General features: G+C 41.6%; 2 protein-coding genes across 3 annotated transcripts in view; one reads left to right on the top strand and one right to left on the bottom strand.

Annotated features, from left to right (window-relative positions):
* DHX29 (DExH-box helicase 29) overlaps window positions 1-15294 on the bottom strand; it is a 37989-nt gene extending 22695 nt beyond the window's left edge. The window contains exons 1-11 of one of the 2 annotated variants that reach the window (XM_030566519.1): window positions 15026-15294; window positions 12315-12388; window positions 10558-10671; window positions 9370-9499; window positions 8346-8482; window positions 7533-7658; window positions 6853-6979; window positions 6392-6544; window positions 5542-5707; window positions 3818-3938; window positions 2213-2815 (exon numbers count right to left, since the gene is read on the bottom strand). In XM_030566519.1, coding sequence (XP_030422379.1) covers window positions 2213-2815; window positions 3818-3938; window positions 5542-5707; window positions 6392-6544; window positions 6853-6979; window positions 7533-7658; window positions 8346-8482; window positions 9370-9499; window positions 10558-10671; window positions 12315-12388; window positions 15026-15221 — 1947 coding nt within the window. In that variant the 5' untranslated portion in view covers window positions 15222-15294. Of the gene's footprint in view, window positions 1-2212; window positions 2816-3817; window positions 3939-5541; window positions 5708-6391; window positions 6545-6852; window positions 6980-7532; window positions 7659-8345; window positions 8483-9369; window positions 9500-10557; window positions 10672-12314; window positions 12389-15025 lie in introns of those variants that run through there. The other variant, XM_030566521.1, reaches the window with a different exon arrangement.
* Window positions 15295-15478: 184 nt separating this feature from the next.
* MTREX (Mtr4 exosome RNA helicase) overlaps window positions 15479-21979 on the top strand; it is a 99557-nt gene continuing 93056 nt past the window's right edge. Inside the window, exons 1-3 of the mRNA XM_030567543.1 lie at window positions 15479-15726; window positions 16406-16543; window positions 19190-19256. Coding sequence (XP_030423403.1) covers window positions 15617-15726; window positions 16406-16543; window positions 19190-19256 — 315 coding nt within the window. The 5' untranslated portion in view covers window positions 15479-15616. The remainder of the gene's footprint in view (window positions 15727-16405; window positions 16544-19189; window positions 19257-21979) is intronic.

The following is a 21979-nucleotide window of genomic DNA, read 5'->3' as shown; positions in this document are numbered from 1 at the left end:
GTGCAGGGGGTTGGGGTCCAGGAAGGGGTGTGAGGTGCAAGCTCAGGCCAAGACGCACTTACCAGAGGTGGCTTCTGCCCAGCGGTGCAGCAGAGCTCAGACAGGCTGCCTGCCATAGCCCCATGCTGCTCCTAGAAGCAGCTGGCTGCTGGCATGTCTCTGCGTGTCTCTGGGGGGAGAGGGGCAGCGTGTCTTTGTGCACTGCCCGCACCTGCAAGTGCTGCCCCCACAACTCGCATTGACCATGAGCCAGCCAGTGGGAGCTGCGGGGATGGTTCTGGGGGCAGGTATGGCGTACGGAGAGGAGTGGCGTTGGGTCACGGCATGCAGGCAGCCTGCCTGAGCCCTGCTGCGCCACTGGAGTTTTAGTGGCCTGGAGATCATGATCAACTGGCAGAGGCTGCAGGATCAACCAGTCGATCGCAATCCACGGGTTGGTGACCACTGAATCATATATAATTATGGATTTATTTTTGCAGGGTCCTCCTTAGCCTGAGACCCTGGGCTACAGTCCTTCTATTTTGGGATGTTTTTCTACATTTTAAAATATATTGATTTCAATTAGAACACAGAATACAGAGTGTACACTGCTCACTTTATATTATTTTTTATAACAAATATATGCGCTGTAAAAAAACAAACAAAAGAAACAGTATTTTTCAATTCACCTCATACAAGTACCATTGTGCAGTCGCTTTATTGTGAAAGTGCAACTTACAAACGTAGATTTTTTTTGGTTGCATAACTGCACTCAAAAACAAAACTATGCAAAGCTTTAGAGCCTACAAGTCCACTCAGTCCTACTTCTCGTTCAGCCAATCGCTAAAGACAAACAAGTTTGTTTACATTTACAGGTGATAATGCTGTCCACTTCTTATTTACAATGTCACCAGAAAGTGAGAACAGGTGTTTGCATGGTACTTTTGTAACCGGCATTGCAAGGTATTTACATGGCAGATATGCTAAACATTCATATGCCCCTTCATGCTTCGGCCACCATTCTAGAGGACATGCTTCCATGCTGATGATGTTCGTTAAAAAAAATAATGTATTAATAATATTTGTGACTCAACTCCTTGGGGGAGAATTGTACATCTCTAGCTCTATTTTACCTGCATTCTGCCATATATTTCATGTTATAGTAGTCCTCATCCAAGACTACTATCATTTTAAGAACACTTTCACTGCAGATTTGACAAAACGCAAAGGTTACCAATGTGAGATGTCTAAAGATAGCTACAGCACGCAAGCCAGGGTTTAAGAATCTGAAGTGCCTTCCAAAATCTGAGAAGGATGAGGTGTGGAGCATGCTTTCAGAAGTCTTAAAAGAGCAACATTCCAATGAGGAAACTACAGAACCCGAACCGCCAAAAAAGAAAATTAACCCTCTTCAGGTGGCATCTGACTTGGATGATGAAAATGAACATGCATCAGTCTGCACTGCTTTACACTATTATCAAGGAGAACCTGTCACAGCACAAATTCATGTCCTCTGGAATACCAGTTGAAGCATGAAGGGACATATGAATCTTTAGTGTATCTGGCATGTAAATATCTTGTGACACTGGCTACAACAGTGCCATGGGAACACCTGTTCTCACTTTAATGTGACATTGTGAACAAGAAGTGGGCAGCATTATCTCCTGCAAATGTAAACAAACTTGTTTGCCTGAGCAATTGGCTAATCAAGAAAAGGACTGATTGGACTTGTAGGCTCTAAAATTTTACATTGTTTTATTTTTGAATGCAGTTATTTTGGTACATAATTCTACATTTGGAAGTTCAACTTTCATGACAAAGATTGCACTACAGTACTTATAGTAGGTGAAAAATACTCTCGTTTTTTACAGTGCAAATATTTGTAATAAAAAATAAATATAAAATGAGGAATGTACACTTTATTCTGTTATAACTGAAAGCAATATATTAAAAAATGTAGAAAACATCCAAAAATATTTTAAATGAATGGCCTATTATTGTTTAACAACGCGATTAATTGCGATTATTTTTTTTTTCCATCGCTTGACAGTCCTATTAATTAGTAATCCAGTGTTTAACAAAAAGCAAAGGAAAATGCATTTTAAGGCAAAGGAAAGTGGTCTTTAAGTAAAATCATGCTAAACATTATGTAGCTTCCACTATGTACAGAAAAATAAATTTCCTATAAAACCAGTTGTCTAAGCCATTAGCCATGAATCAAGTAGTAGCTTACTCTTCCTCCAGGTCCAGTTTCACAGCCCATTTCTTCACAAACTCTGGTAGCCAGACTCACTGCTGAGATCCTTCGGGGTTGTGTGCAGACAATATTACATTTACTTGATCCCCCAACATTTAACAGCAAATCCTCCAACAAGAAATGGGGCACTTGGGTACTTTTGCCACTGCCTGTTTCTCCAGCCACAACAACTACTCTATGCTTTTTAAGAGTTTCTATGATTGAATGTCTGTGTTTAAACACAGGTAACTGTTGTCTCTCCTTCAAAAGTCTCTGGTATCTGGAGGAACTTTGAAGTTTTTTAAACAGGATCCTCACAGGTTCCAAATCATCTGTGCTTGTGGTCTCAAGAGACAGTCTGTTGAAGTCCTCTTCGGAAACTAAGTTTTCCCAGGAGTCCTCTGGATCTTCTGATGCTTTGGGTTTGTTTTCAGATTGCTGCTGTTGCTGCTGTTGCTTGAGTTTGTTTAATAACTTAGCAATAAAGTTATCACGAGGTTTGTTAATTTCTAACTTGCTTTCTTCTTCCTTTTTCTTTTCAGTTTCACTCCATTCTAACCAAACATCTCGATATGGGGGAGGCAGCAACTGATGGACCGACTTTAGAGAAAACAGAGAAAAAGTGACAATATGTATTATTCTGTAGCTTCACTGACATTTCACCTATAAATCAATTTAAAAATTCTAGAAGTTACCTTAAAAAAATCTTTAAGAAATGAAAGACTATACCACTGATCCAAATACTTAAAAACTTCCTCTCTATAGATGCAGATTTTAATCACTTGTCTTCAGAGCCTGTGTGGGTACTTTCTATGACAACATTTTTATCTGAGACCTCAAATCTTCCCTTAAATATGTTGCTAGTATTTGATTGCAGCTAAGGAATGATTAGTTTTTCCAAATCCTACATTTAGAATGAAGATACATAAAAAATAAAAACAAGGAAAAAAGTATATATGAAACTTGAGTATCATCAGTTATTTCAACGGACCATATTAAAAAATGTATAATAGGGATGTTGAAAGGCCTTTTGCTCTTACACGGTCACAAGGATTGTACATCAATTAATTGACAGTTTCATTAAATGAAAATATTAAGTCTTCTGTACTCTGATGCAGAATTATTGCTGTTTTATTTATTTGACAACTATACCGCTGAACAGTAGACAGAAGATAATTTCTCACATAATCAAAAACTACTCCAAAGAACAACTTAAATACCAGTGCTCACTAATTCTCTCTAAATGAGCAAATCCAACAAGTAAAAAGGGGGAGAAAGCAAGCTGAAGGTTCATATATTTGTAACCATGTTGAGCATGTTTCTACCTATGGGTACTGCATCTGGTAGAAAATGTTTTTAACTTTTTCCAATATTAACTATTCCACACCATGAAGTCTTGCCACGCATTGCGGCCTCACATGATTATGTTTGGCACCTTCAGTTAGGACAAGTGAACATTTAATTTACAGGGATAATTTGAGCCTGGAAAATCGTTACTGATTCAGATTATTAAAAGACGAATATGGATATTATGTCAGCAAATAAAATCTTAAATGTGAAAATACATTCCATCCTAAGCATCTAGTGTAGTGAAAATCTTACCTGTCCTTTGACTAAGTGATAGAGAGCCAATGTAGCAGCCAGATGCTGAGCTTGCATACTATCCTCTGTCACAATTGTAGGACACACTGCCATTACATCAACTGATTTGGTAACCTTAATCCTTCAAAGATAGAAAAACCAGTTCTATAAAATCATATTTCAGACAGACATTTCTATTTACTAGTAGGTGCAGCACTAAACCTATTATTTTTGCTTAATATGTAATATTCAAAAAATTGGAAACTGAAGGTTATCAGACAAAAAACACTACACAAATAAAATCGTTAACTGTTAAGGGTTCAACATAAAACAAATAAAAAAGTGTAGTAACAGGTTTATGGAACTGATCTCTAGGGGGAGATTACAGTAACCTGTAGGGTTGTTTGTTTTTTGAGAAAGCAAAAACAAGTAGACCCAAAGCACCTTTGATAAAACTTAAAATGACCTACTTGTGGAAACAAACATTTACAGTAACTACAACATTAAGCAAGGAGTTATGTTCCTGAAAAATGCTACTTTAAGCGACATGATGTTAAGCAAATCCAATTTCCCCATAAGAATTCAAGTAAATGGGGGGGGGGTATTAGATTCCAGGGACATTTTTTTCGCCAGACAAAAAGGCTATATTTCACACACATATAAACAGTATAAGTTTTAAACAATTTAATACTGTACACAACAATGACGATCGTGAAGCGTGGTTGAGGTGGTGAAGTCAGAGGGTGGAAGAGAATGAGCTATTTCCCCAGTGAATGCCTTACTGCTAGATGATAACCTAGCACTCAGCTGAGCCCTCAAGGTTAACACATTGTTAATGTAGCATCACACTCTACAAGGCAGCACGAATGGAGGGAAGGGAGATGGCATGGGAGAGGGAGAGAGAGAGAGAGACAGACAGACAGACAAAGCATTGCCCCTTTAAATACGTTAACCCCACTCTAAGTACACTGCCTGTTTAAATAGATCAGCAAGTTGAGATGGCAGCTGCTGCCAGCAAGCTCCCTCCATCTTGAGCCCTGTCATGTGTCGTCCCCCATGGTGGAGATGGCCCGATAGGGTGAAGTTGCAGGGGGAGGGGGACACCCTGACATTAGCACCCTCCTTGCACACCAAGCAGGAGGCTCTGGGGAGCAGCTCCAAGGCAGAGGGCAGGAGCAGCACATGGCAGTGGGAGGAGGGACAGCTGAACTGACTCGCAATTGATAGCCTGCTGGGCAGCTGCCACACAGGGAACTTAGGGCGGAGGGGAGTTTATACGGGGGCTGCCGGTCCACCCTGGTTCCAAGCCTCCACCAACCAGCTCCAACAGGCTGCTCTTTCTGCAAGCAGTGGACAAAGCAGGAGGCTGCCCAACAATGTTAGAAGGGAGCATTGCGTAACTTTAAACAAGCATGTTCCCTAATTGATCAGCAACAAAACATTAACCGGGACGACTAACTGAGGAGTTACTGTACTTAGATGATGTGGGCATTACTGCAAAATATTGTATGAAAACTTACCATATGTAGAGCTAGGTAAAATTTTTCAGCCAACACTTTTTTTCAGTGAAAAATGCATATTCAATGACACTGATTTTACAAATGTGTGTAAAATTTGTCAACTTGCGTCAATTCCCAAAAAAGTAACAATATGTATGTTTAGAGTCATTCAATTAAATGGAGCAGCTAGAGTTTAAGATAGTTATGTGAATCAGTAGAAAATTCAACTTTGCAAGAAGTACATACCTACATTTCCAATATCTACCCACCGGAACTTTTTCAAAAGAAGGATTTGGACTCTTGGGGAAATTTTTCCTGCACCAATCTATCAAAAACTGTTTAGGAGATTTACCAGTCCAACTTCGAGCAGTGTAGTCAAAATTCCTTACATCTCGAGGCTCCCTCTTTTTCACTGAAATGGTAGAACAAAATTTACATTATTTTAGATGTTCACATGGAGGCTCCAAACTTTCTTAATTCTTGAATAAACCCAAAGTAATTTTCTCTTGACTTAGGCATTTTTAGTATAAAGAAAAATTTTTTAGAAAGATTCTGCATTTATATTTAGTAAGTACAGATACTAGCTAATATCAGACACAGATTACTGGCCTGGTTCAGTATGGCAACATCTATACTTAAATTTTAATTATAGCAAATCTGGCATACAGCTATAATTCTTAAGAAGAATACTACATTTGATCTTGGTGGTTCAGGACCAATACAGGATACCACTCATTCCAAACAACAGTCAAAGGTTTCAATTAAAGATCTTTGTTGAAGGAAATTAACATCTGATTGGTGACGCAGTGAATCAGAATATTAGCTTTCCATCTACAGAAAAGATGTATTCAAATCATGATCTGACTCATGAGTGACAATTAGTGGAAAAAGAAAATAAAAAGCTTTAAAGCTGCTGTGCTACAATTAATATATTGCTTTAAAGCCAGCTGAGAAGTTAAGTTGGCTTATCCTGCCTTCACTGTAATCCAGGGTCCTACACCATACAGAAGAATGTACAATCCAGGGGCCTTTACAAATCTTTAGTTAATTGGAGTACAGCAAATAAAGTTTGTATTGTTCTTAATTTCAATCATACCGTTCTCTTCCTCTGCAGCAGCTCCAGATTTTTCAAGCAAGTTGAGGTTCAAATGAGCTTCAGGAAGCAAAGATTTTTTCTTTTCATTCTGTTGTTGGTTTGACATTTTTATAGCTGGATTAAACACAGGATGTTCTTCTAGTGCTGCCATTTCTGCAAAAGAAAACAGGAGCTGTTGTTTTTTCTTATGTGCTTACCATTCATCCTTTGAAAATGTGACAGGTTGGACAGTCAGAAATGCATCCAGTAAAATTAGTTATTTTTCAATATCTTGGGTCACACCAAAAAGAAATTTATGAAGGTCTACAATTCATGTAGTGTTATGAACCCAGTTAAAAAGTACTTAAGTATCATTTTAAAGAGATTTTTCCTAATAGTTGATAGATTTACCAGCAAAAGTATGATAGTACAATTAAAAATTTAAGTTTATTAAAAGGTACAGATAATTTGAATGTCCATACCATGCTGAATTCTTCTTATTTTTTCTTGTGCCACCTTCTGGCTTTGCTTGTCTTTATCCTGCTTGGAGGAACTTGCCTGTTCCTTTGCTTCCAAGAGCTTTGTAGCCAAATGCACATATCTTTCATTCTGTTCCAAACAAGATCATTAGTTACATCCTGGATATTTTCCAGGTGAAATTAATTACAAACTACATAATAAAGCATATTCCCTCCCAAACCCCATCCACACCAAACACAATATTTATATGAAAGAAATCCTTTAGCGGGAGAATGAACAATTCTAATTTCACAAATAAAAAAGAAAAAAAAGGCTAAATATTTCTCTTCACAAGGGCAGGAATGGAAAACAACAATTATCCCACTTGTTTAAGTCTCTTAAAAGGACTGCATTTTCCTTTCTAGCATTATGCAGCAAAAGTTTTGCATTCAACACAAAAAACAAAAGGGAGAATGACTTAGGAAGCATTACTTCTAGAAGTTTTTTTTCCTTTTAAACCCTTCTCCTTCTGCCTGCAAATCTGTCAAATCTACAAAAACTAAGACAATGATTAAATCAGTTATTCAGCCCTTGATTTTCAAAAAATACACACATACAGTAGAGCCAGAGTTTATAGATAAATACCACATGAAAACTGCCATTTGAAAGAAAGACTCCATATACAAATCGCTCTCTGGCTTACAGGGTCAAACTTTTCCTCATCTTCTGCATTTTTCACAGACTCGTTTTTCTCATCATCACTCTGTTGCTCAGCATACTGCAGAATCCAATCCTTCATACTCATTTCTTTGTCTTTCACAGTATGTCTCTATTAGGAAGAACAGCCAGGATTAAAAAGATAACTGTAAAGGAAACTGAAAAGGTTTAATCACTGTTTTGGTCAATATTTGAGAAATGTTGCTTAAAATTCAAAACAATTAAAAAAATGAAGATGCTTCTCAGATCTTGCAAAACATCACACAATTTATATATATGCTTTTTTTGATAGTAAGATAAATGTTTTACAACCACTGCGGGGGAACAGGGAAGGGAGGGAGAGAGGATTATGTGGGGAATCTTGATTAAGATTTGATAACTTGTGGTACTGGACTCCTAAACCACAGAGGCAAACTTATATAGGCACAAATCAATAAAAATTGCATCCAGGTGTATGTGTTGTTCTATAGAATACAGCAGTGGTAAATGGAATTAATGGGTAGTGGAGGCTGGAGAGTAGGAGATTTAACTGTATTGGGACTTGGCATTTTTTCCAGCAAGTCAAATGTTACCCCCAAAACTTCATAAACCTTTCATTTTTTGAGCGTCAGGTGAAAAAAGTTACATCTTTACAACCATTCTACTCTAGAGAATAGAAATCCTTCTATGTACTTTAAATTACTGAACACACAGGATGGGATTTTCAATAATATGTTCTACGTTGACATAACTCTGCTCCTACAAAAGTCAGTGGGAGTTAAACCATTGAAAACTCCTTCCCACAATTCCTCAAAATTACCTTTATTTCAGGTCCATCATCCTTTTTGTTGTTTGATATCTGAAGAGTTTCACTTTGTGGCACAGGAGAACGAAATTTTGCTCTAGGTTTGTGTTGCTCTTCTTCAAGCTGCTGACTGAATCCTTCAGGTAATGCATCTTTAAAATAAAATGTAATTCCAAGTAAGAGAAAAAAATAACTTTCAATGGCACTGAGCACAAACTAAAAATAAGAAATAAACACCACGTAGGACTGAATCAACCCCCGATCTTGATATTCACCTGAGCAGATACTGATTTCCGCTTATTATACCCATTCTGTAGATGCATAAATGGAGGTAAGGAGATTAAATGACTTGTCCAAAGTTAAGCAGAAAGTCCGAAATACAGCTAGAAAAAGTAGCAACTCTGCACCTGGTTCTAATTGCTACTAATCCTACTGAAATAAACTGTTACTACTATGTAGCATTCCCACACCACAGTGATTGCTATTGCTCTTGTACAACACAAAACCACCTGTAATTCACATCTTTAAAGGCAACAGTAGAATACGAGGCCCTCTTGGGGATTTTCTATCTTTATATATGATTTAATGAATTTCCTTTGAGCCTTCTGAGGGACACTGTGGTGCTAAGATTTCTCTGCTTCAGAGTGCTCCTTCAGTCTACAAGAGGAACATATTTCCACGCCATCTGCAGTGTTGTCAAAGCCTTGTTGGTTCTAGGATATGAGACACATGAGGTAATATCTTTCACCGGACCAAATTCTCTTTCACCAGCAGATGTTGGTCCAATAAAAAAAAAATACCTCACCCACCTTGTCTTTTTCTACATCATATTTTTATGGAAACAGTTTTTCTAGATAATACCTAATAGTGTTGCTAGTGATAGAAGATGGAAAAAGTGAAATCCCTGCTCTTAAGAATAAGTGGTACCATACACTGTCAGTCACTAAAAGCAAGACAAAAACTTGCTCAATAAAAATCAGTTACAAAAGATTCAAACAACTTTGGTACCTAAAAGTCACTTCTTAGGTATAACGCTTACCATCAGAAAGGTTTAAACAAAGCCAGTCAAGTGCAGAGTGAAGATCACCACCATACAAAATTGTATTTTTCATAGCTTCCTCAATGTCCTCAGTCTTAAAAGAAAATCCTTGCAAAGCCATATATACATCCTACAAATAAAGATAATTAGTACATTTTAAGAAAGAAATTGATTTAAGTAGTAGAAATAATGCCAATTTAGAAAAAGATCCTGCATGGGGACTCCAGCTTTTTGTTATTAGGTATCTGATGAGAGTGGAGAATCACTCCCATCAACCTGCTAGAAGGGAATAGGTGTTTGTATTTCTTCACTCTCACATCAGGGCTTCTTGGTTAGCATGAGGAGTAGGAAACAACTATTCTATTCTTCATAGCAGATAGGAGGCTGGAGAGAGGAAGAGTCTCCGGTAATCTGCCCCTCCCCTCAGCCTCAATTTCAGCCCTCTTCTCCAGAGTAAGCGTAACATGTTAATTGCATTCCCAAGCAAGAAACTGACATTACTTGACAGTTTTATGGCTCCCCATAGGGAGTTGAACTGCAGCAACAAAGGCACTAGAGCCATATGCATGCTCAGGAAAACACTGCAGCTATTTAAGTCTGGAAGGTTCTTTGTCACCATAAGAACTAAAATAAAACCTTAAATTCTGGAAAAATAAGTGGTTTACAGTCATACTTGCCAAGAAGAGCTTCCCACTCACCACTGGAGTTTTCAAGCCCTCTCATGTTCCACTCAAATGATTACTTATTTCATCTCACACCCAAGCATCTTCAACTATTGACTTAAATTGGCGAGGACATCCTACTGGCCAATTACATTTGATATCTGAGATTTTAAAGAGTTTTTAACAAAATTATGTTGTATTGTAAAATGAGAAAACTTGGCTTACACCAAATACTAAAGTAAAAGTGACAGAAAAGTTACCTATTTACGATCACCCCGAATAAATGTTGATCTAGAGCAGGGTTTCTCAAACAGGGGTTGCTGCTTGTGTAGGGAAAGCCCCTGGTGGGCCGGGCCGGTGTGTTTACCTGCCCCATCCGCAGGTCCGGCCGATCAGCGGGAGCCATGACTGGCTGGACCTGTGGATAGGGCAGGTAAACACACCGGGAGCTTTCCCTACACAAGCGGAGACCCGTTTGAGAAACTCTGATCTAGAAGGGGGGGGGAGGGGAAGATTTATACTCCACCTGTAATTTTTTGGCAGTAAGTCTTCTAGAAATCATTCCCTTGTCACCACTTTGCATTTTGTGCTCATTGATTACTCCAATAATCCTTTTTTCCAAATTACTGTTAATCACTACCTGTGGAGACAGACCCTAGTCATTATAAACTAAATAAAATCTTACAAACATGAACTAAGATACATTCCAACATCAAAGACAGACAAGAAAAAAAGAGAGATAGGAAGGCAGAAGACTCCTTACCAGCAAAACCCTTTATTTTTCCAATTCTCGCCTACTTTAGGAAACTTCTTATGTATATTATTGGGCAAGATACTAGCAGAAGATTAAAAAAAAAAAAAAAAAAAAGAATATTCAAAGCTGTGATGCTCTCTTACCTAAATTGTGGAGAAAGCTCTCTCTGTTAAAGAGAGGGCCTACTTTGCTTTTAGGGAAATGCAATTTGTTCACGTGAGCGGGAGCCAAATAAATCTTTTTGACCAGATGAGAAAAAAACAATCCAAAGATAAAGGACTAGGACTTAAAAAAACAACAACAAAAACTGTCAGCTATCTGAACATACAGTAGCCCTTAGAGAGGTTTAAACTAGAGAAATATATAGATCTGCTTGAGCACCACTGAAACCTTTAAGTGAGACCTGGGCCATCTTAAATTTAAAGTTTTGGTTTTAGTTTAAACCAAAACACATATATTCAGCTCCAAAACAGTGAGCTGTCAGCAACTGAATATTGCAGATAACTACTTTATGACTGGCTCTGTGAAATAAGCAGATGGACTTGGTTCAGTTCCCGCTTTGCACCCTTGCTAGCGGTCTCTGCAGACTCAAAGAATTGAAAGGATGTAGAAAAAAACCTATACTCTCACTCCAAAAAAAACATGGAACATGGCTTTCGTAAAGAAATAATGCCCTGTACCAACCAGATTGCTCAAGTCATATTATATTAATTTTGTATCAAGACAAGTTGTAACATGATCTTTGACATATGACAATACTAATCTGAAAAAAAAACACAGTCAAAACAAGTGATTTGATCAGGCCACAATATTTGGCTATCTTCAACATCCTTTGAATACCTGTCATATATAGACTATTGACCAAATCCTGCTTGCCCTTAATCCCCACGTCCATTTTATTGAAACTGCTTATGTAAAAGGATTAGATCTTACATAGGTAGCAAAATCCTGTTATGGACACAAAGTTTACATCAATAAGAGACTAAAATCCTATAGAAAACCCACCACCAAAAGAAACTGGTTTTGCAGAGCTCTTTGGCATGCAATATATTTTTACAATACACCAAAGTTAATTTCAGAGATCAAATATTTTAAAGTTCACAGAATTATATTTCAAATCAGATAAAGTTTCCTCATGATGAAAATACTAATATGTCTTGACTGTTTTCTTGAAGCTGCTCCACTTGTCACATGAAACTCAACAGAAAGGATGCCTGCAGATTTCTAGAGTCCAGTACACTTTCATGAGCTACAGACTAAATAACAAGAAAGATTTTTTTTTTCCTGCTAGAGTTAAGTACAGGGAAGAAAGGGGGAGGGATAGCTCAGCGGTTTGAGCATTGGCCTTGCTAAACATAGGGTTGTGAGTTCAATCCTTGAGGGGGCCATTTAAGGATCTGGGGCAAAAATCTGTCTAGAGATTGGTCCTGCTTTGAGCAGTGGGTTAGACTAAATGACCTCCTGAGGTCCCTTCCAACCCTGGTATTAAAAATAAAATGAAGCTGTTTTTTCCTGAAAGACATACTCACTTTAAGGATAGATTTATCCAGATTTGCAGCAGCACTAGAATCAGGTGTGGAACCAAAACTGTAGGTTTTTGGACCTGCAAATTCCAAAGAAATATTATTTAAACGAGCAAAGCAGATAGGAATATAATTTAAATCATCTAAAGCAGTGGCCTACCTACAGTGTAAGAGAAGGTATGTAACATTTTTTGATAAGTAGATGGACATATCCAATCCTTAACTACCTACTTTATTTCAGGAGTTTCTTGTGAATTAATACATTTTTCAGGTATAGGATTTATTGTAACTGAAATTTTTAAGCATCTTGTGGCATATGGTTTGATAGGGATTCCATAGTATTTGGTAAACACATTAACTCTGGCAAAATTTTCTAGTAATATAATCTTCTGGATTATACTTTCTGTTCACCTCCCTATTCCAGAGTTTACTTTACATATAGACATGGCCCTATCAAATTCATGGAAAAACTCATCACAGACCATGAAATCTCATCTCTCACCATGAATCTGCTCTTTTGTGTGCTTTTACCCTATATTATAGGGATTTCACAGGGGAGACCAGCGTTTCTCAAATAAGGGGTCCTGACCAAAAAGGGAATTGCAGGGGGTTTCACAAAGCTATTTTAAGAGGGTCAAAGTCCTGCCACCCTTACTTCTGCACTGCCTTCAGAGGTGGGCGGCTGGAAAGCGGTAGCTGTTGGCCCAGCGCCCAGCTCTGAAGGCAGTGTTCTGCCAGCAGCAGCACAGAGAAGTGGCAATACCATACCAAGCCACTCCTACTTATGCATTGCTGCCTTCAGACCTGGTCAGCCAGGCAGCGGCAAGCAGTAGTGCAGAAGTAAGGGTCGCAACACCATGCAATCCATACTTCTGAGGTGCTGCTGGTGGCAGCTCTGCCTTCAGAGCTGGGCTCCTGGCCAGCAGCTGCTGCTCTCCAGGTGCCCAGTTCTGAAGGCAATGCTGCTGCTAGCAACAGCAGCACAGAAGTACAGGTAGTAATACCGCAACCCAGATACCCCCACCTCAACCCCCTCCTTTTTGAATCAGGACCCCTATAATTACAACAAAGTGAACTTTTAGATTTAAATACCTGAAATCATAAAATTTACAATTTTAAAAATCCTATGACCGTGAAATTGACAAAATGGACTGTGAATTTTGTAGGGCCCTACATATAGACTACACAAACTGAGACATCTTACTCAGATCTGCTCCCTGTAGCTATTCCATTACAAATGCAAAAACCAGCAGTCTACCAAACTACCAAGATCATCACTCCAATGCTCTGCTTTCTAAATCTATTGAGCAGAGAGTTTATGTTTAAGATATGCATGCTTGTTAACCACAGCCATCTATGGAATTAGCCCTAGCTCCACTGGAGTCTGCTTCTATAATGTTCCGCATTGACCAATAAAGAGAGGCTCAATGTGTGTAGGTTACAAAACTTTCGCAAGTAGTGGAACTTGACTGGAACTCACTTCATGAAGGGCTAAGAATGACCTCAGAGCTAACTATATACAGAACTAAATGTCCAATTGCTCGGTTTAGTGTTCAATCATATTCTTCATATGTATAAAGACATATAATAGTCCTAATAACAGAAAGCTCTTTAAAAAAAATTAACCTTCTAGTAGCTAGGAACAACACAAGATATTGTTTATTTTTAACTGTAAGGTGCTCAAATACTACAGCAATAGAAGCCCTACAACTATCCAGCTCAATAGATCAGGGTAGTTAAACACTAGAATAAATTGCCTAGGGAGGTTGTGGAATCTCCGTCTCTGGAGATATTTAAGAGAAGGTTAGATAAATGTCTATCAGAGATATTCTAGACAATATTTGGTCCTGCCATGAGGGCAGGGGACTGGACTCAATGACCTCTCAAGGTCCCTTCCAGTCCTAGAGTCTCTGAATCTATGACTCTGCAGATTTAACTGAATAAAATAGGTTTTTATTGCTTTTTATTCCTATGAGCTCTGGAAAGCAAGCATAGTTGGCGGTAAGCGAGCTGGATACGATTCCTTCTTATGTTTTATGAGAAATGGTTTACGTCAGTACCAAATTCTGCCCACAAAGACACTTGTGTAATGCTGCAGAAGACAAAGTGGCTGCAGAGGTATCACTGAGAATGGTGCTGACTGCAGAACGCCCATTACTGGTAATCACAGTGTTGGCAATTCATATGGTATGGGAGGCTCTTGCTCTTCCTAAAACTCCAGCTCCTTTGATTATAACTCAGTCTCAACTCTCCTTTGAACAACAGCGTTGAGCCCCCCTGGTTGTGGGTGGAAATCTAAACCATAAAGGCAATCTCCATCTTCAAAGTGTCCTGATTTTTCAGTCAATCACCTGCTCCGCGTGGGTCCGGCTCATGATTTTGGAACCCTTGGGGCTGCCTGTGCTGAAAAAGCAGGCTCCCAGGCCAGCTGCCAGTGCCCAGATAGTTCCCACCAGCAACCCTGACTAAACCCGTCCTACCGCGTGTCCCGACTGCACCTCTGTGCCCTTGGCCGGAGGGTGACCGCGCCCGTCTCCGCGGCTGAAAGGGGGGTTTAGAGCTGAGGAAAGTGCGGGGCGGGCAGCGCCCGAGGGGCCAGACCAGTCCCCGGCCACTGCAGCTGGGGATCCGCGCCGGAGCCTCCCGCTAAGCGCAGCGGCCTGTGGGACAGGGAACGGGGAGATAAATGGGACGAGAGGGACCCCCGCCGGCGCTACCTTGCTTGACGCGGGGCTCCTTGGATACCAGGGCCGGCCTCACGGCGGGTCTCTTGCCCGCAGCTTCCCCGGCGGCTCCGGACTCGGCAGCCGCTTTAGCCCTGGCAGCAGCGGCGGCTGCGGACACAGCGGCGTGACCGTGACCAGCCCCAGCTCCGGCGCCACCCCCCTTATGCTTCTTGTTCTTGCCGCCCATAGCGCCGGCAGCAGGGGCGCCGCCTCCGAGTCCGCACGGCAACCGGCCGGCCCCGCAGCCACAGCGCCGGACCTTTTACATCCGGGTACCACAGAGCCTCACGCCGCGCTAGGAGCAATATTCTGATTGGCCAGCGCCGCGCGCTTGCTGAAACTCTATGGTGACTTCCGGCGCTGGTGGCGCTGCGCTGTATTGTGGGCATGCTTGCGCCTGAGAGCGCGCTGTATTGTGGGAGAACATCTCTTCTATCTCCACCCGTGGGCTGGGCGCCTACGGGGTTTCCGCCCGGGTGCAGCCCGGCTAGTGCCGCGCGCCTTCCCCTTCCGGCGCAGCGCAGAGTCGGAGGAGGAGCAGATCTGTGGTGCGCGCGGGGCGCGGTGGGACAGGCTGCAGCGATGGCGGACGCCTTCGGGGACGATCTTTTCAGCGTGTTCGAGGACGATTCCGCCGCTTCTGGGGCCAAGAAGGGCAAAGCGGCCGCGGCCGAGGCTGCCAGCAAGGCCGGGTGAGAGGCTGATCGGCGCGGGCGAGGCTCTGCCCTCGGTATAACCCTCCTCCTCTCCCCATCCAACGCCGGCTCGCGCGCTTGGGGACGGGGGTTGCGCTCGTCACCACGGCGGGGCGAGGGCCGCAGCGAGTCCGGCTACCGGGATGCAGCGCTGCTGTTCCCCCTCCCCCCATGGGGGTACTGGCAGTGTTGGCCACAGGCCTTGTTTATATCCGTTTGGGGCAGAGGCGGCCCCTTGCGCTGTGGGGTTAGTGGGGATTTACATGCACGCGGTCTCTCCCCAAGACAGCTTGTGATCTCCTTCAAGAGCGTGAGGCTGAGGTGGGTTTGACATTTTCCAGAAGCCATTTGGGAGACTTTTTTATGCTTTGTAAACAGCATTTTCTACAAACATGGGTTCCCAAGCTATAGTCCACTGTAGATAGCAGAACTGTTTCCCCCCTTTAGAGGTACCCCTGTACCTCTCGATATAACACTGTCCTTGGGAACCTAAAAATCTTATTATGTTATAGGTGAAACTGTGTTATATTGAACTTTCTTAGATTCACTGGAGTGCACAGCCCCCGCCCTCCCAGCACTGCGTTACTGCGTTATATCCAAATTTGTGTTATGTCTGGTGGCGTTATATTGAGGTAGTGGTGTATTTTAATGGCAAATCTGTTTGTTTGCATTACAGGAAACGCTCAAATGGCAAATCTCCAGCAGGTGCTACGAACATCCCAGGGAAAACCAAAAGAGAGTCAGAGCTTGATAGCACAGATTGTGCCATTTTTGGAAAGAAATCCAAGCTAGAGGAATTTTCAGAAGATATTAAGTAAGACTTAGTTTGTTATCTGGTATAGGCAGAATGTTTACTGTTACGGTGGTCTGAATTATATCACAAGTTCAGGATTATTTAAATGAATGAGAAAGCTTGGGGATGTTATTAAAGCGATATGTAGTCATACAGGAAAGAGTAGTTACAACATTGGAGATTTTAAAATAAAGAGATGTAAAAGTGGTGACTACAACAAACAAAAAGGGCTGGTGTGGTGTGAATGGCTACTAATAAGTGTTGCCATTGGAATTGGTCAGTGGGTTATTGGCTGAAGCCACCTTAAAAGTGATGAACTTGTGGCTTGTGTTTTATAGAAAGGAATGGGAAAATGAGAGGTGCACAAGGAGGCAGCTGCTAGTCAGCTCACTGAAACAAACCATTGTCTTTGAATGATGAACAGTGGAAAGAGCTGTGGGAGTATATAGAGACAAGATAGTGAATGGGGTATGGTCATGAAAAGTGTTGAAGACTTGTGATCTTGTTGTGGCTCTAGAAGTGGATAGAGGTCTTTTAAGACTGAAGTTTCTTTGTGCTTGTTAGGGGTAAAATTAGTCAAAACATTCTGAAAAGATTAGAAGTTCCAAGTGTGATGGATTCTTGCCCACAGTGATCAAACCACTTTGTGTAGTGCTGGCCTCAGAAACTTAGAGAGAGGTTTCTGGTCTCTGCAGCCTGTTGCTTCAGTGGAAGAACCACCTAGCCACTTGTGCTATGGTCTATGTACATTTTAATTTTTTTCCAGTAGACTAAGTCAATGGAGGGTTTTGCATGCATTTTGGGGAATTTTTTAACTTTTATTCTTCGCAAAAATTAATTAAATGCTGCAGTATCACAGGGAGATAATGAGTCCTGCATTTTACAGATGGGAAACTAAGGCAGAAAGCCTGTGATTTGACCAAGGGCAAAAAGTCCATGTTGGAGCTGGGAGAATATAGGAGTTCTCTGTTCTTAGTCTTGTGCCTTTTCTGTTAGGCTACTTGACCTGTCACATTGTTGAGGTGTTCCCTCCTTGTTGTCATAAGTGGGACTGGTTCCATAGCAGAGGAGCTTGCCAGCTTCAGTTCAGGCTGCTACCTGAGAGGCAGTCTAATTTCTGAGGTACAGGCACTTTCAGAAATCAAGAGGGGGAAGTCTTGTGAGGGGGATCTGAAAACAATAGTATACGCACCATGCCTATACTTTGGTTTGATCAGTTTTGAAGACAGTTGGAATTAAGGGCTTGTCTACATCAGAAAGTTGCAGCGCTGGTGAGGGAGTTACAGCGCTGCAACTTAGGAGGTGTACACATCTGCAGGGCACCACCAGCGCTGCAACTCCCTGTTTGCAGCGCTGGCCGTACTCCCGTTTTGTCTCGGGTGTAGAGGATCCAGCGCTGGTGATCCAGCGCTGGTAATCAAGTATAGACACTTAACAGCGCTTTTCTTGACCTCCGTGGAATAAGCAGGTATCCCAGCATACCTGAGGAAGCCTCTGGTAATCAAGCTGGTCTCCTTTCCCGGTTTGCTCTCTCGTTCCCCGAACCCCCGAGCAAGCAGGTCTCCTTCCCTGCGGTTTGCAGGGTGGTTCGGGGAACGCGAGAGCAAACCGCAGCGAAGCTGGTCTCCTTTCCCGGTTTGCTCTCTCGTTCCCCGAACCCCCGAGCAAGCAGATCTCCTTCCCTGCGGTTTGCAGGGTGGTTCGGGGAACGCGAGAGCAAACCACGGCGAAGCTGGTCTCCTTTCCCGGTTTGCTCTCTCGTTCCCCGAACCCCCGAGCAAGCAGGTCTCCTTCCCTGCGGTTTGCAGGGTGGTTCGGGGAACGCGAGAGCAAACCGCGGCGAAGCTGGTCTCCTTTCCCGGTTTGCTCTCTCGTTCCCCGAACCCCCGAGCAAGCAGGTCTCCTTCCCTGCGGTTTGCAGGGTGGTTCGAGGAACGCGAGAGCAAACCGCGGCGAAGCTGGTCTCCTTTCCCGGTTTGCTCTCTCGTTCCCCGAACCCCCGAGCAAGCAGGTCTCCTTCCCTGCGGTTTGCAGGGTGGTTCGGGGAACGCGAGAGCAAACCGCGGCGAAGCTGGTCTCCTTTCCCGGTTTGCTCTCGCGTTCCCCGAACTCCCGAGCAAGCAGGTCTCCTTCCCTGCGGTTTGCAGGGTGGTTCGGGGAACGCGAGAGCAAACCGCGGCGAAGCTGGTCTCCTTTCCCGGTTTGCTCTCGCGTTCCCCGAACCCCCCTTGAAGCCGCCCAACAGCGCTGCAGTGTGGCCACATCTAACACCACTTGCAGCGCTGGTTGCTGTAAGTGTGGCCACTCTGCAGCGCTGGCCCTATACAGATGTACTAATACAGCTGTAACAACCAGCGCTGCAAAATTTTAGATGTAGACATGGCCTAAGAGGCTTTCAGCATATGCTGACTGCTGTGAAGGTGGTGTTGATAGAATAAGGCAATTTTTAAGATTTATATAATTCATTTTAAAAATTGTCTTGCAAATCCAAAAATGGTGGTTAACGTATATTTATTAGCAATTTTGATACCCTGTAATAGTTTTGGTACTAGTTCCCTCTATCATAATGTAATCTTTTAAACAGTTTAACTCATTGATGTAGGAATGAGATGTAGAAATACGACCTCAGTATAGTTTGATAGTATTAATTAACATTTCTTTATTTAGTCTGGCAGACCTGATGCCGAAAGTAAAGGTGCAAGCTGTGGAGACTGTTGAAGGTTGTACACATGAGGTGAGCACTGTAAGAGCATTTATTTTATGGTGTGCAGAATTCTGTTTCATATGAATGTCTTGTCTTTTTCCTTTTTGAGTTACAACTTTCCAGTGAAGCTCTTTAATCTTTTTACTATAATCATTACTATCTTAATTTTCTGTTGGTTTTTTTTTGTATTCGCTGCATTTCTACACTGCCTTTCATCTGTAAATCTCAAAGCATTTTATGTTAACACTTACTGAATACTCATAATATTTTTGGTTCTCTGTAAAAGATAGAAAAAATGCCCTTCTGAAGGGCTTACATTCTGAATTAGCTATATCTTTCAGACTTGCATTCTGATATCACCAATTAAGCTTCTCAACATCCATTTCAGTGATGTAGAGCTTACTCAACCCACTTCTGCTGTTAAACTTGTAAGAAAGCAGCTGACCATAGAAAGTCTTAAATCTATACAGTCCAATGTATATATCTATATGGCTACCATTCATTTCTGGTCTGGAAAGTGCCTAACAGATTATAGATGCTGTAATGATCATTGAACCTAGCAATGAAATGCAGTGCAGCTCTTCAACAGTGCATGATGATACTACAGAATAGTACAGGAAATGAAAATAGCTCGTCAAATCATTGTACACCTAAATATGGCTTTTGTAGAAAACAGTGTTATGGTAGTGCATGATAGGCAGCAAGTGGAAAAAACTAATCTGTTTTCACTGTTTGTTTAGCTTGAGTGTCATTAATGCTGGACAAAGTTAGATTTACAAAAAATCTTTATTAATAAAGATTATTGGTGCTGCTGGTGACTTTTAAAAAATATATAATTGTTCTTTACATTAATGTCCCTTTAATAATCTAGTTCTAATTAAAAGGGGTGTAAAGTGGATGGAATAGATTTACCTGATCTGGTATTTAGCTAAGACATCATGTTTAAAACCCTCTCTGGAGTTATGAAAATAGCTGTGTGTTTGTAAATATGACTACTATGTAGTGCTGCGAATGTAAACTACTCCCAGAATTCTGCACTACTACACAATTCGGAATTTGTGCAGAATAATGTTCCCCATAGAATTTTATTTTTTCACACACAATTTGTGATTTCGACTAAAATGCTTCCTTTTTCCAGTTTTGCATGTTTCAAATGCAAAATATTAGTTATGTATACACCCCTAATGTCATTGCATGCACATCAGCACGCCTGCTGTGTTAGCAGCAAGGCTTGATGTAAAAACCTCATAGTGTACTATTAAGTTAAGTTGGTCATCACATGTTTATGAAGCAGTCGATAAAATGTCAGGACAAAGTACTTCCCAAAGCAACCAGCTGGGTCTGGATGAAGTTACCAAAGTGTGGAGAGAGATTCATTCTTTTGCACAATGTGAACAGCCTTCGTACAAGGGACACCTCAGCTAGCTGCCTGCCGGGATAGATTTAACACCGGGCCAGCAGCAGGCTGAGCAGAGCTGGCGGCTGGGACTCCGGCTGGCAGGGGCTGGCGGATGGAACCCCAGTCTGGGCTTCTGTCTGCTGGTGCCTGTAAATGTAAAATGTATATTGGCACTCAGAACCTTAAATTACAGCAAATAAATGAAGACTTAGCACACCACTTCTCAAAGGTTGCCGACCCCTGCTCTAGCCCTATAACTCTGCTTTCACGCAGGCTGGAACCGTAGGCCCTCTTGATGGGTGCAGCAGTCTCACTCACACTGTGCATCCTGAGCACCACTCTGTGCACATCTGATTCTAGTGGCGCCGCCCTTCCTCTCTTAGTCTCTATCAGCCTGAACCCTCCCAGCTATCGCTGCCCCCTGCCTCCCCAACATTCCTTCCCGTGCCTGACACAGGGGCACACTTACTACTTCCGGAGACAAAGGGCTGTTGGCTGGCGAACCAGGCACACAACCCAACCCGCACAAATGTGCATGTATGCACTTACCCCGACATATAAACGCTACCTGGAGTCTCCCTTCCCCATGCTACCTCCTATCCTGCAGTTAAACTACTGCTAACTCACCAATCCCCCTCTCGCTACAGTGGTGTGACCCAAAAACCTTACAATACACGCAGAAGCTTGAACTTCGACAAGACGTGACAGACGCTAGTGGCCTCTGGTCATTACAGTACTTTTGTATAATTACTTTGTTTAAATGAAATATTTAATTTCATTGAGAAAGACGATAACTGTCGTCAAAGATACATCCAAGTTCTGTATTAATATGCCTAGTAAGGAATCTATCAAAAAATGTTTCCTGAATCTTTTTTTTGTGGTCTGTATTGTTACAGACATACTTGCTGACAGGCATTTTGAAATACATTGCCAAAATAATTGAAACTGTTGTGATTATATTGTGTTATTTTGACTCATATGCATAATTTTGAAGAATTTTAAAATGTGTGCAGAATTTTTAATTTTTGATGCAGAATTTCCCTAGGAGTAGTAAAACAGTAGCTTACAGTCATATATTGCAATATTCCCTATCCTGAATTGCTAACAATCTAAGAGAAGACAAAACAATAGATAATACACCAGGAAAAGGAGGGAATGGAATTTATTAGTGATAGCTTGAAAAGATGGATTTGAAGAAAAAAGGGAGCATTTGACAAAACATAAGAAGCAGTGTTACGAAAGTTGAAAAGTCAAAAGTAAATTCCCTGTATTTTGTTTGTCTCCTGAGTCCTGACCTGCTCTGTTTAGCTTGATAGTACTGATTAAATAGTAGTTTGAACCAGAGTGGCTGCAT

This window comes from Gopherus evgoodei, chromosome 6 (genome assembly GCF_007399415.2).
Source record: "Gopherus evgoodei ecotype Sinaloan lineage chromosome 6, rGopEvg1_v1.p, whole genome shotgun sequence".
NCBI classification, from domain to species: domain Eukaryota; kingdom Metazoa; phylum Chordata; order Testudines; family Testudinidae; genus Gopherus; species Gopherus evgoodei.
The sequence above is the reverse complement of the archived record's forward strand: the minus strand, read 5'-3'. Positions and strand labels throughout refer to the sequence as shown.